The sequence below is a fragment of the Rhincodon typus genome, chromosome 7, assembly GCF_021869965.1.
Source record: "Rhincodon typus isolate 14 chromosome 7, sRhiTyp1.1, whole genome shotgun sequence".
NCBI lineage: Eukaryota > Metazoa > Chordata > Chondrichthyes > Orectolobiformes > Rhincodontidae > Rhincodon > Rhincodon typus.
The window spans coordinates 6,358,751-6,374,137 of record NC_063338.1 but is presented as its reverse complement, the minus strand read 5'-3'; the positions used below and the strand labels follow the sequence as shown (position 1 = coordinate 6,374,137).

General features: G+C 43.7%; 1 protein-coding gene across 1 annotated transcript in view; it reads left to right on the top strand.

The window, feature by feature from the left end:
* LOC109910936 (receptor tyrosine-protein kinase erbB-4-like) overlaps positions 1 to 15,387 on the top strand; it is a 690,251-nt gene that overhangs the window by 634,473 nt on the left and 40,391 nt on the right. The window contains exons 23-24 of the mRNA XM_048598686.1: positions 12,663 to 12,673; positions 14,503 to 14,509. Of these exons, the coding sequence (XP_048454643.1) occupies positions 12,663 to 12,673; positions 14,503 to 14,509 (18 nt within the window). The remainder of the gene's footprint in view (positions 1 to 12,662; positions 12,674 to 14,502; positions 14,510 to 15,387) is intronic.

Below are 15,387 nucleotides of genomic sequence, written 5' to 3'. Positions count from 1 at the left end.
CGTTGGGACAAGTAATTAGATCAGCTATGAGCTCATTGAATGGTGAAGCAAAGTCAAGGGGCTGAGTGGCCTATTCTTGATTCTTAATTCGTATGTTTTGTGGGAGAGTGTAGAAAGAAACTTTTGCATGGAGGAGAGAAATAGCAAGTTGAGGCCAAACCAGAATGGAATCTTAAATTCAAAGGAAAAGGAAGAGAACAGGTCAAAGGGGGAACATCTGGCCATGTACCTATAAATTCAATTGACTACATCCTTTAAACCATGCCAGACCCAGCCTGGACCAACCCACTGGCTGAGCTAACATCTGTAGCATTGGTTGATGCTGATGCTAGTTAACAGCTCGTTCTGGAAGAAATAAAAACAGAAATTAGGAATTTCAAGTCTGGCAGAACTGTTCTGGAGAAGAGTCACTGGACTTGAAACATTAACCCTGTTTTACTCTCCACTGCCAGACCTGCTGAGTTGCTCCAGCATTTTCGGATTTTGTCTCGAGCATCCATGGTTGTTTGTTTTATTTTAGCTGGTGCTGGATCAGAAAGATAACGTTCACTGGTGCACACATCAAGGAGAGAGAGTGGCGCAATCTGGTGTTCTAAATGCAGAACACTGATGCTGAAAACTGACTGGAATGATCTGACTTGGGGAAGCTAATGAAGTCAGTATCTAGCTAATTTGAACCGTAAGGAATGACTAATTGAAGAGCTTCTCCTGCTGTAGAGCTAAAAGGACAATGAACGGAACAAGAGATGGGGTTCCAGTGAGATACTGGAGAGGGGAAGGAGCAAAATCACTTGGTTGCAGTCAATTTTGTCAAGAGACAGGGGAGCCATGACTTTGCCCAGTTCTCTCTGGAGCAGATGACATCAACTCAGCAACAAGTGTTACTACCCAAGGCTCCACTCAGGATACTACCTCTAACATGGTTGGTTATTTGCACATGCCTTTGCCTGACAGTAAGGTCACAACTGAGCAGGCAGAGGGACAATGAGCACAAATCGAGATTTTCAGTTGCCTAATATCACTGAACTGGCAAAATGGCAAGGAATGAAACTTGGCACCCGCTTGTCCACTTATTGATCTCTTTGCTGCTCTCTCCCAATGCTGCAGCTTATTGGGAATGGCAAACAGTCTATTGTGAAAAGCAAAGGCTGTGGGCTGCAAAAACGTTCCAGAGTTTCCACATGGTAATGTCACCTGTGCTCACAACTGTCCACTCAGTGCACATTCTTCACATTGTGCACCGATTGCTTGTTTTCCAGTCTTTACAAAGGCAGTCACAGTAAGCTGAAGCCCCATTTCTATTCCTGTATTGACCTCCTGAGCGATGGTGAATTTGTCAAGGTCTCTCAAGTGGGCCTTGGAATTATTTAGCCAGCAGAACGTTCACGTAGTTGATATGTTCTGTTGCTATGCAGTGTGAAAAGCAAATGCCACACTTCAGCTGATCATAAGGCTTTTATAAGTTTTGAGCCTTCGAAATGCATTGTCCTCTTAACATCTCGAAATATGCCTCCCCTGGCGCTGGGAAGCTTAAGATGTCTGGGAAAAGGTAGGCACAGATTGTGTTGCTAAATATACACAATGCTGCTTTTAACATCACTCACTTCCAGAGTCGTTTCTCAGAATCGAACATCTTGACATGTGAGAAAATTGCAGGCGTGGATCAAATCATAAGACCACAACCATACTTCCAGGATCCTTTGAAACCTTTAGCTATTCCATAGCTCTTCCATGCATATCCAAACTCACATCAAATCCCATTCACCAATCACCCCTGTGTCTGGTGATGTACAGTGGCTCCCAATCCATCACCCCTCTGTCCAGTGATGTATCATGGCTCCCAATCCAGCAATGGCTCTATTTTCAAATTCTCTTCCTGCAGTCCGAAAAATGCCCCTGCCTCTCCCTGTGGAATGGTTACAATGCAGTCAGAAGCCATTTGATCCATTGTGTCCATGCTGATTCCCTGCAAGAGTAACTTAACTACTCCACCACACCACAAACCTACCATATGTCTCTAACTTCAGAGGTTCATCCAATTCACTTTTGGAAGCAACAATTCAATCTGCCTTGATCAGGCTCTCAGGCAGTACATTCCAGACCTGAATAACTCGCCATTTAAAAAAAAGCTCTTCCTTAAATTTTTTGCCAAATACATTAAATCCTATATTTCTTCACTCTTCTGCCAATGGGCTCAGTTTCTCTCTATCTACTCAGTACAGACCCCTTGAGTATTTTGAATATCTCATTCATATCTCCTCCCATTCTTTTCTTCTTGAAGGGGAGCAACTAACTCTTCCCTGTTATCTACATAATTGAATCTCTCGCCCCTAGAATCATTTACATCTGAACTGACAAGGCTGGGTTCCTTCACAGTATCCTACATAGGTCAGTGTCTCCTGCACTGGCTGAGGCAGTAGAAGTTTACAAAATCTTCAACTGTACTGCAACAAAACAGGATGAGTACAGAGGAGATGATTGGGGAGGATATTGAAGGGAGGAGAGAACTGCAAAACAAACTGGAACACTATGAAGATGGCCTGTTCTGAGATTTACACGGTATTTAGTATCATCGGAACCTGCTGTTGGATACTTATGTAATGCATCACAATCTACAGTCAAAGAGGAGAATAAAGATTGACATTTTAATGGAGAAAGAAAGCCTGGGGGATTACTTTTTTCTGTACGGCTACAAAATATTAATTTAATACAAGATATTAAAGAAGCAAAACTGAAGCAGATATCATCTTGTAAGAAACAGTCTCAATGCAGTTTCCTTTCGACGGAGACCTACTCTTTGGGTATTTACTCTGCAGTTCCAGCCACTGTCCTTCTAATGACCTGCATGCTTCCTGGAGTGAGTCTTGTACACTTTCGCTGTCATCTCAGAGGCCGATCCAGCTTGTTCTAAGTGCAGAAACTCTTGGAATAGCTGGTACAATCTCAGCCTACTGTGAACATAAACAGAACTTGCCGGAAAACCTCAGCAGGTCTGGCAGCGTTGTGAAGAGAAATCAGAGTTAACGTTTCAGGTCTGGTGACCATTCCTCAGAAGGGAGGGGTCTGAGGGAGGGTCACCGGACCTGAAATGTTAACTCTGATTTCTCTTCACAGATACTGCCAGACCTGCTGAGCTTTTCCAGCAACTTCTGTTTTTGCTTCTGATTTACAGCATCCACAGTTCTTTCAGTTTTTAATTCAGCATATTCTGACTCTCCCTGATCGGGATGAGGCCTCAGAGTTCTGTGACCCTTACTCACTTAATGCGATCTCATCCTGGTGTGGCTATAACAGATGTAATCTGGTAGTGGTATGGCAAGACCTTGCCTGAGTTAATCTGATTTCAATGTGGTGTGACCTCCCTCACCTGAATGTGGTTTTCCCTGATCCCCATTGACCTGGATGCGGTCTTGACCTGGTGTGGACGTGATTTTGGCCTGGGATGACCCTCTCTCTGACCTGGATGTGGGTTTGGCCAAGGGAACTCATATCAAATGGGAATCACTGCTTGAAGAGAATGTCCATCAACTGGAATATTATGGTCTACTCGTAAGTGCAAAAGGTGGATTGCCGTGTATTGAACACACTTAGATCCAACAGTGGCAAAAATACCTGGAGAATATGTTACTTGCAACAAGTAACAGCAAACATTTGTTCAAACATTGTGTACAATTAATGATCAAAGTTTTAAATAACAAGGGCATTACAGTTACACATGGCTTTTTCGATGATCTTCAACAGGGTGCTTCATAAAAGGCATTTTGGGAGGCTAAGTAAGTGAAAGGTTGATACAATGAATAATAGGTCCTTAAGGAGTGCTGAGGAACAAAGGGATCTCAGTGTGCTAGTCCACAGATCCCTGAAGGTGTCAGCACAGGTAGACAGGTAGTGACAAAGACATGTGGGACGCTTGCCTGCATTAATCAGAGCACAGAATACATTTGCAAGGAGATTTTGTTACAACTTTATAGAGCATTGGTTAGGCCATAGATGGAATACTGTGTGCAGTTCTGGGTGCTACAATATCGTAAGGATGTGACTGTACTGGAGAGGGTACAGAGCAGATTCACCAGAATATTCACCAGGTTTGGAAAATCTTAATAATGAGGAGAGACTAGAACGTCCCAGGTTTGTTTTCCCTGGAGCAGAGGAGCTGGGGCGGAGTGGGGGGCGGTGTGTGGAGGGGCAGTTTGATTGCGGAACACAAAATTATGAGAGGCACAGACAGGGAAGATTATGGGAATATTTTTCCCATCCCAAATGTGTCTCAGACCAGATGGCATAAGTTTAAGGTGAACAGTAAGTGATTTGGAGGGGATTTGAGGAAAATAAATTTAAGAAATATGAAATGTGCTGCCTGAGAGAGAGATGAAGGCAGGTAGTCTCACAATATTTAATAAACATCTGGATGAGCACTTAAAATGCCAGGGCATAATAGGCTATGGACCAAGTGCAGGTAAATAGGATTAGTATAGTTTGGTGTTTGTTGATCAGCATTGACATGGTGGGCTGAATGGCCTGTTTCTATGCTGTATCACATTGTTACTCTATGTCTAGGCCACTACACACAAAGGGATTGAATGCAGAAATTCAAGCCAGTGGAAAAGTAATGTGATACAGTCAGGAACACTGCAGCAAATTATATTCCCCACGTGACATTAAGGATACTGCACATTGATGAAAGACCATGAAAGATTTGCCAGGATATTGCCACAATTGAGAAAGTGCAACTGCCAGAAAATTCTGAGCAAGGTGCTGTACCTTATTTTGGAAAAGAGATCCTTGCAATTATGGTGGATTCAATTGGGTAGATGTGGAGCTACTTTTTGTGGGTGAGCCTACAGTGTGGGGACATGAATAGGTTTTATCACGAGTATTGTAATATAAAGGACAAGATGAGGCTTTATGAAACTTCGATCAGCTGAGGCACTGTGCATTCAGACTGCAGGATGGATGGTGGAGCCTGAGCACTGACATGATGTAGATTAACAAGGATGCTGCTGAGGACAAAGGGTCAAGCCTGAGGGGCCATACATATGTAAAGTCACCATAGTCCTACCAGATCATAGTGCTGATCCCTCATTAACAAGAGCCGACTGGTGGTGATTTAACTTGAGCGTCACCAGGCCTAGGGCGAGGGGTGAGACTGAGAAATGGTAACCTCAGCCGGTGTAGGAGTTGAACACATACTGTTGGCATCACTCTGCATTTGCCAGCCAGATGAGCTAACCGACACCACTAGAGATACAGGATGAAATGGAAAAGAGTTCAATAAAAGGGAAAAAAAAAACTTTTTTTTGAACAGTCAGAGATGTGATCTGCGGAATCCATTCACAAGGATCATGGCTGAGGCAGAAATGATTTGACCAATTAAAATTAAGTTAGGATTGGTGAATAAGGGGAATGGGGAACTGCAATTAGGCCAAGTTGCTTGTAATGAGGGTAATGAAGTGTTTGGGCTAACTAGGATGTTTCCATGTTGCACACATATATTTCCACACAAAGACTCGGGCAATATTCTTGTGATAATATGAAGAGTTCTGTGTGCTTGTGTTGGCTTTCTTTTTTAGCAATATTTGTCCAATATCAGTGCAACCATTGCAACAGATTGTGCAATTTAATTGCAAAATGCCTGCAGTGCATCTTGAGTTTCTGCAATCTGTTGCACAGGTTTTAGAAATACATGGATACTAGCCATATCCTCAGAAATGAATGCAACCTCCATTCGGTATTTCTGCAAGAAGTATGCTGATTTGGAAGTTTTACAGGAAAGCTCAAAAGTTAAGCTAGAGCTTTTGGGCACAAAAAAATCCCCATGGGGCAGAAGCTAAAAGCTTCACAATTTAATTGTAAAATAAGATTACAAAGAAATTGACCACTGTACCCCAACATAGCTAGCAAGCGATGCTGTACATAATCTTTAAATGTAATTTTCAAGTCTTTTGGTATCGATTTAGGTGGTGGAATGATAATGTATTCATTAAACTGCACCAAGCTATCATTCTTAAAGATAATTTTCAAATTTTTAATGAGTTTGAACAGAAACTTGTGGGGGACAAAGAACACTTTCCAAAACCAGCATAATCTTCGATGCAATTTGTTTCTGGATCACAATTGTGCCCAAAGCAGTTTTGTTCTCTGTTTTACATGTTTGTCTGTGAGTGACTGAAGGTAAAAGGGGGTTAGCTTGGCTGAGGTGCAACAACCAAAATGAAAGTTGGCAGGTTTTCCAGTTACTTAATAAGAACAGTGATTACAGGAGTGCAGTCATTATAGCAGCCTGAGTAATAGTGCTCTCCAGGGCCACTCTATGCTGGCACCAAATTACTGGAGAGAAAAGGAAAATGATATAATTAATACTGCAGCTGACAGCTACTGCCTTTTCCTCATCAATTGACTTCCGAAACGCCACTCAACATATTTACTTGCATTCTTTGATAACTTAAAATGCCATTAGTTTGCAGTGGATCTGTTCCACAACAATTGCCTCCAGGTTGTATCTGAATGAGTTTTCTTTATTGTGTTTATTTATTAACCGTTTATTTTAATTAGCTGCATATCCTGACTGTGGGGCACGTTCCTCTTTCAGTTTATTGCAGGGCATTGTTCTAATGTGAACATCATCAGAAAGCCCCAGGCTTTATTCTGAAGCAGACAACCCAATAGAGGCTGAGTTAGTCGCGACACACTCATAAATCTTTCAGTAACCAAAATTCAACATCCGCTGTTCCTTTTACCATCTTTCTTATTCTTTTTTCAAAATAGTTTGTTACTTGGTTTCATTAAGGTGAGGGATGTTGATGTAGGGTAATAGAACACTTCTTAAATCAGGGAAACATTGTATATCAATATTCCCCGATTGTGCACACCACAAGCAAAATACTGCCCCGCTACACATCCTAAATCAGACACTCCCAGGGCATATACAGTACAGGGTGAAATACAAAGTAAATCTCCCTCTGCACTATCCCCATCAAATGCTCCCAGTACCAGTACAACGTAAGTTAAATACAGTGTAAAGCTTCCTCTGCACTGCCCCTATCAAACATTTACAGGATAGCTACAGTATGGGGTTAGATACAGAATAAAGCTCTCTTTACATTGTCACCATTAAAGACTCCCGGGACAGGTATGGTACAGGGTTAGATAAAGAGTAAACCTCCCTCCATGCTGTCCCCATCAAATGCCCCAAGGGCAGGTACAGCATGGGATTAACTACAGAGTGAAGCTTTCTCCACTCTTTTAAACTGGAAAAGCTACCTCTGCTCTACCAAGATGGAGGATGGGGAAAAGTTGTGGCTGTTAGAGCTGTTCCTTTTTTTGAGGTATTTTCAGTGTTGGAGCTGATTTCCTCAAATTATAGAAGCAGTAATTACTGCTTTATAAGTTGTTGCATTGTTTTGGAATGTTGGGGGAGAAAAGATCAAAACAATGGCACTTTAAACAGGAGGGTGAGAGACAAAGTCAGTGACCACATGGGAAGTGAATAAAATGGAGAAATAAACCTGCACAGCTGCCTAACCCAGCAGTGAATCTGCACAGCTGACTTACGGTGCTGTTTGATTCCAAGTATCTCTGGACATCGGAGAACATCTAAGAAAAATAAACAAACAGCGAAATTCGCAGCTGACCTTGGAGAAACCTATGTGGGGAAGCTCACAGAAGGGAAGCAGCTAAGTGGTTAGTTTTAAAGTGTAACCTTACTTTTCTTTTGTGAATCTACAATAGTGAGTAGATAGGTTCTTTTTCGATTATATGTTTTTATTGAGATCTGCCTCGTGAATAAACATTAAAAATATAAAAACATAGGTGTTAAGTTAGCCTAGAGCAGTGTGTTTAGAGCAGTAAGACTGTGCTATTTTCTGGGTCTGTAGATTGTTAAGGTGCTAAGATGGCCTTCAGAAGAGTGATGTGCACTTCCTGTCGGATGTGGGAGATTAAGGAGTGTTTCTCTGTTGATGATGTCTGCAGGAAGTGTGTTTGGTTGTGAATCCTATCAAATCACATGGACTGATTGGAGCCGCAATGTGGAATTTACAGGAGCTAGGGGATGTGATGGCTGGCAGTTGCAGGAAGGGAAATAAACCGAAGATACAGCCAGGTAGATGGGTTACCTCCAGGTAAGGTAGGAGAGGGAGGCAGGTCTTGCTGGAATCTCCTGTGGCTATCCGCATCTCAAAAATGTAGGGGATGATGGACTCTCAGCAGAATGTAGCACCGACAGCCAGGTTTCTGGTACCGAGGCTGGCTCTAATGTAACAAGGGGTATGCCAGGTTCCAAGTGATCAATTATAATAGAGGACTCTCTAGTCAGAGGCAGAGACAGACGTTTCTGTGGCCGTCAGTGAGACATCAGAACGGTGTGTTGCCTCCCTGGTGCCAGGATCAAGGGTATCTTGGAGACGGACCAGCAGGAGATCACTGTACACGTTGGAACTAATTACACAGGGAGAAAAAAGGACGAGATTCTGAGGAGAGAATACAGAAAGTTAGGCAGGAATTTAGGAAGGAGGTCTTCAAGGGTAGTAATATCTGGATTACTCCCGGAGCCACGATCTAGTGAGGATATGAATAGGAGGATAGAGCAGGTGAACGTATGGCTGAGGAGCTGGTGCAGGGGAGAAGGATTCACATTTTTGGATATTGGAATCTCTTCTGGGGTAGAAGTGACCTGTATAAGAAGGACGGATTGCACTTGAATTGGAAGGGGACTAACATACTGGCGGGGAGAAATGCTCGAGCTACTCCAGAGGATTTAAACTAGTAAGGGTCGGAGGGGTGGGCACAGGAGTGGAACCTGGGAAATAGTGAGCAAAGACATCAGTCTGAGACTGCTACAGTTGGGAAAACTAGCAAGTCAAAGGCAGGCAGGGCCAAAGCACAGAACAAGGTAGGACATAAACTGCACTTATTTCAATGCAAGAGGCCTAACAGGTAACACAGATGAACTCAGGGCATGGTTGGGAACATGGGACTGGGATATCATAGCAATTATAGAGAAGTGGCTCAGGGATGGACAGGACTGGCAGCTTAATGGTCCAGGATATAGACGGTATAGGAAGGATAGAAAGGGGGTGACGGGGGACAAGAGAGGAGGGCGAGTGGCATTTTTAATTAGGGATAACATTACAGCTGTACTTAGCAAGGCATTCCTGGGAATACGTCCAGGGAAGTTACATGGGTGGAACTGAGAAATAAGAAAGGGATGATCACCTTACTGGGATTGTACTATAAACCCCCAATAGTCAGCAGGAAATTGAGAAACAAATTTATAAGGAGATCTCAATTATCTCTAAGAATAATACAGTGGTTACAGTAGGGGATTTTAACTTTCCAAATATAAACTGGGACTGCCATAGTGTTCAGGGCTAGGATGGAGAGGAATTGGTTAAGTGTGTTCAAGAAAATTTTCTGATTCAGTATGTGGATGTACATGCCTGAGATGGTGCAAAACTTGACCTATGTTTAGGGAAATAGGGCAGGGCGGGTAACTGAGGTGTCAGTGGGGGAGCACTGTGGGGCCAGTGACCATAACTCTGATGGTTTAAAATAGTAATGGAAAAGGACAGACCAGATCTAAAAGTTAAATTTCTAAATTGGAGAGAGACCAATTTTGATGGTATTCGGCAAGAGCTTTCAAAGGTTGATTGGGAGCGGATGTTTGTGGGTAAAGGGACAGGAGGAAAATGGGAAGCCTTCAAAGAAGAGATATATCTGAGAGTCCAGAGACAGTATGTGTCTGTTAGGGTGAAGGGCAAGGCTGGTAAGTGTAGGGAATGCTGTATGACGAGAGAAATTGAGGTTTTGGTCAAGAATAAGGAGGAAACATATGTCAGGTATAGACAGCAGAGATCGAGCAAATCCCTAGAAGAGTATAAAGGCAGTAGCAGTGTACTTAAGAAGGAAATCAGGAGGGCAAAAAAGGGGACATGAGATAGCTTTGGCAAACAGGGTTAAGGAGAAGCCAACGGGATTCTGTAAATACATGAGGGACAGAAGGGTAACTAGAGAGAGAACAGGGTCCCTTAAAGATCAGCAAGGCTGCCTCTGTGTGGAACCACAGAAGATGGGGAAGATACTAAATGAGTACTTTGCATCACCGTTTAATGTGGAGAAGGATATGGAAGATAGAGAACGCAGGGAAATAAATAGCGACCTCTTGAAAAATGTCCATGTTACAGAGGAGGTGGTGCTGGACAGCTTAAAATGCATAAAGGTAGATAAATCCTCAGGATCTGATCAGGTGTACCCTAGAACTCTGTGGGAAGCTAGGGAAGTAATTGCTGGGCCCCTTGCTGAGATATGTGTACCATTGATAGCCACAGGTGAGGTGCCAGAAGACTGGAGGTTGGCTAATGTGGTGCCTCGATTTAAGAAAAGTAGTAATGAGAAGCCAGGGAACTGCAGACCAGTGAGCCTGACATCAGTGGTGGGTAAGTTCATTGAATCATAGATCATAGAATTCGTACAGTGTGGGAGCAGGCTACTCAGCCCATCAGGTCCACACCGCCCCTCCAAAGAGCATCCCACCTAAACCCCAAAACTATCCCTGTATTTTCCCATGGCTAATCCACCTAATCTGCGCATCTCTGGACTGTGGGAGGAAACCGGAGCACCTGGAGGAAACCCATGCAGACATGGGGAGAACGTGCAAACTCCACACAGACAGTCAACAGTCGCGTGAGGCTGGAATCGAAAAACAGGTCCCTGGTGCTATGAGGCACTAGTGCTAACCACTGAGCCACCAAGCTGCCCCAAATCATCATTTTGCTTTCCAATCACTCTTGGGTCATTCCAAGCCCTATTCCTGCACCTCCTTCCAGCCTTTTCTAGCCGTCACAAGAATACTCTCTGCCCTTCCCTGTGTGTCCTACCTTTGCTGGCAGGGGATTCATCTGACTTGAGTCCCACTTTTCTTTATTTTAATTCATTCACTGGATGAGGCTGTAAGCTGGCTAGCCCAGCATTTACTTTCCAAGTCCAACTGCCCAGAGGTCATCTGAGTGTCAGCTACATTGCTGTGGGCCTGGAGTCACATGCAGGTCAGACCAGGTAAGGATAGCAGTTTAAAAACCAAAATAACTGCAGATGCTATAAATTAGGAACAGAAACAGAAGTTGCTGGAAAAGCTCAGCAGATCTGGCATCATCTACAAAGAAAAGAAATCAGAGTTAACATTTCGGATCCGGTGACCCTTCCATTCTGAGGAAGGGTCACTGGACCTGAAATGTTAACTTTGGTTTTTTTTCTACCAAGGATAGCAGTTTCCTTCCCTAAAGGGCATTAGTGAATCAGATGGGTTTCTCTGACAAATGACAACGGTCTCATGGTCACTATTAGACTCCTAATTCCAGATTTTTATTGAATTCAAATTCTATTATTTGCCATGGCATGATTCGAACCTGGCCCCGGAATATTACCTGGGTCTCTAGATTAGCAGTCCAGTGAAAAAACCACGAGAATGTCGCCTAGTTGTTGGAGGGAATCCTGAGGGACAGAATTTACATGTATTTGGAAAGGCAAGGATTGGTTAGGAATAGTCAACACGGCCTTGTGCATCGGAAATCATGTCTCACTAACTTGATTGAGTTTTTTGAAGAAGTAACGAAGAGGATTGGTGAGGGCTGAGTGGTGGGCATGATCTATATGGACTTGAGTAAGACATTCAAAAGGTTCCTCACAGTAGACTGGTTAGCAAGGTTAGATCACATGAAATACAGGAAGAACTAGCCAGTTGGATACAGGACTATCTCAAAGGCAGAAGACAGAGAGTGATGGTGGAGGGCTGCTTTTCAGACTGGAGGCCTGTGGCCAGCTGTATGCCACAAACATCGGTGCTGGGTCCACTGTTTTTTGTCATTTATATAAATGATTTGGATGTGAACATAAGAGGTATGGTTAGTATGTCTGCAGACGACGCTAAAATTGGAGTGTAGTGGACAGCGAAGAAGGTTAGCTAAGACTACAACGGGATCTTGATCAGATGCCAATGGCAAGGAGTTGCAGATGGAGTTTAATTTAGATAAATGTGAGGTGCTGCATTTTGAAAAGGCAAATCAGGGCAGGACTTACACACTTAATGGTCAGGTCCTGGGGAATGTTGCTGAACAAAGAGACTTTGGAGGGCAGGTTCACAGTTTCTTGAAACTGGAGTCGCAGGTAGAGAGGATAGTGAAGAAGGCGTTTGATATGCTTGCCTTTATTGGTCAGTTCATTGGGCATAGGAGTTAAGAGGTCATGTTGCGGCTGAACAGGACATCAGTTAGGCCACTTTTGGGATACTGCATGCACTTCTGGTTTCCATACAATAGGAAGGATGTTGTGAAACTTGAAAGGGTTCAGAAAAGATTTACAAGGATATTGCCAGTGCTTGAGGGTTTGAGCTGTAGGGAAAGGCTGAATAGGCTGGGTCTATTTTCCCTGGTGCATCGGAGGTCAAGAGATGACCTTTTAGAGATTTATAAAATAATGACAGGCATGGATAGGGTAAATAGACAAGATCTTTTCCTGGGGGTGGGGCAGTCCAAAACTAGAGGTTTGAGGTGAAAAGGGAAAGATTTAAAAGGGACCTAAGGGGCAACTTTTTCATGCAGAGGGTGGTGTGTGCATGGAATGAGCTGCCAGAGGAAGTGGTGGAGGCTGGTACAATTACAACATTTAAGCATCTGGATGGGTACATGAATAGGAAGGGTTTGGTGGGGTATGGGCCAAATGCTGGCAAATGGGACTAGATTTATTTAGGACATCTGGTCAACATGGACGAGTTGGACCAAAGGGTCAGTTTCTGTACTATGACTCTATGACTATGATTCTATAAAGCCTCCTCCACACTTGTCCAAATCAAACATTCCCAGAACAGGTACAGTACAAGGATAGATACAGAGTAAAGGTACCTCTATACAGTACCCATCAAACACTCCCAGGACAGGTACAGAACTGAGTTAGATACAGAGTAAAGATTTCTCTACTCTTTTAAACTGCAAGTAAGTACTGTCTAGTCTTTTAAACTTAAAGTAAAGCTCACTCCCTACACCATCCCCATCAGTCACTCCTAGGGCAGGGACAGCATAGGTGAAAAACATTGTAAGGTTCCCTCTAGTCTTTTGAACCAAAAGTAAAGCTCCCTCTACCCTTTTATACTGAAAGCAAAACTTCCTTTCCACTTTTAAACTGAAAGTGCAGAGACACTCGTGACACTGCCAGCATCAAAGTCTCCCAAGACAGGGACAGCAAGGGGTTAGATACGCAGTAAAGCTCTCAACGCATTTAAACCCCCTCTACTCTTTTAAACAGAAAATAAATGCCACATGACTCTGTCCCTATTAAACACTCCCAGGAAAGGGGTCAGCATGTGATTAGGTACAGAGCAAAGCTTCTTCTACTCTTTTAAACTGAAAGTAAAGCTCTTTCAACACTGCCCCCCATCAAACACTCCCAGGACAGGTAGACCATGGGTTAGATGCAGAATAAAACTCTCTCTACACTGTCCCATCAAACCCTTCCAGAACAGGTACAGCACAAGGTTAAATACTGAGTAAAGCTGCCTCGACTTTTTTAAAGTGGAAGAAAAGCACCCTCTACTCTTTCAAACTGAAAATGAAGCTCTCTCTACACTGTCACTTTACACACTCCTGACAGATACAGCACTTTTTCGCAGAAGTCCATAGAACCCCTACAGTGTGGAAACAGGCCCTTCAGCCCAACAAGTCCACACTGACCGTCAGAGCAGCCCACCCAGACCCATCCACCTATAACCCACCTAATCTACACATCCCTGAACACTACAGGCAATTTAGTATGGCCAATCCACCTCGACTGCACGTCTTTGGATTGTGGGAGGAAACCGGAGCACCCGGAGGAATCCCACGCAGACATGGGGAGAATGTGCAAACTCCACACAGACAGTCGCCCGAGGGTGGAATTGAACCCGGGTCCCTGGTGCTGTGAGGCAGCAGTGCTAACCACTGAGCCACCGTGCTGCATTAAATGTGCAGTTTAGTTACATGCAATTTATAACACATGTAAAACTTAAGAGAAAATTATAATGTATAAACATCTTGACAGAAGCACTTCAGAAATGCTTTCCTTGCCTGTCATCAGTTTGTGTCTCAAATGCCATCGAGAACATCACGAGCGCCTTACCTGCCAAGATCCAAAGTTCGATATGTTTGTGAGCTTTGCGGGTTTGACTGTTTTGACACAATAGATTGCAGACTGGGTGTTGTTTAAAGGCTAGACACATCATGGCAACTGCAAAGTACTGTTCTTTGATGCTCCCACTAATGAATCAGGAAAGTAGAATGCTCACCAAAACATTAGAGAAAACAACAGTGCCAGCTGAGGGAAACATAGAACATAGAACATAGAACATTACAGCGCAGTACAGGCCCTTCGGCCCTCGATGTTGCGCCGACCTGTGAAACCAATCTGAAGCCCATCTAACCTAAACTATTCCATTATCATCCATATGTTTATCCAATGACCATTTAAATGCCCTTAAAGTGGGCGAGTCTACTATTTTTGCAGGCAGGGCATTCCATGCCCTTACTACTCTCTGAGTAAAGAACCTACCTCTGACATCTGTCCTATATCTATCACCCCTCAATTTAAAGCTATGTCCCCTCGTGCTAGCCATCACCATCCGAGGAAAAAGGCTCCCACTGTCCACCCTTTCTAATCCCCTGTATGTCTCTATCAAGTCACCTCTCAACCTTCTTCTCTCTAACGAAAACAGCCTCAAAACCCTCAGCCTTTCCTCATAAGACCTTCCCTCCATACCAGGCAACATCCTGGTAAATCTCCACTGCACCCTTTCCAATGCTTCCACATCCTTCCTATAATGCGGTGACCAGAACTGTACGCAATACTCCAAGTGCGGCCGCACCAGAGTTTTGTACAGCTGCAACATGACCTCATGGCTCCGAAACTCAATCCCTCTACCAATAAAACCTAACATACTGTACGCCTTCTTAACAACGCTATCAACCTGGGTGGCAACTTTCAGTGATCTATGCACATGGACACCGAGATCTTTCTGCTCATCCACACTACCAAGAATCTTACCATTAGCCCAGTACTCTGTATTCCTGTTACTCCTTCCAAAGTGAATCACCTCACACTTTTCCGCATTAAACTCCATTTGCCACCTCTCAGCCCAGCTCTGCAGCTTATCTATGTCTCTCTGTAACCTACAACATCCTTCTGCACTATCCACAACTCCACCGACTTTGGTGTCATCCGCAAATTTACTAACCCATCCTTCTACGCCCTCATCCAGGTCATTTATAAAAATGACAAACAGCAGTGGCCCCAAAACAGATCCTTGAGGTACACCAATAGTAACTGAACTCCAGGATGAACATTTCCCATCAACCACCACCCTCTGTC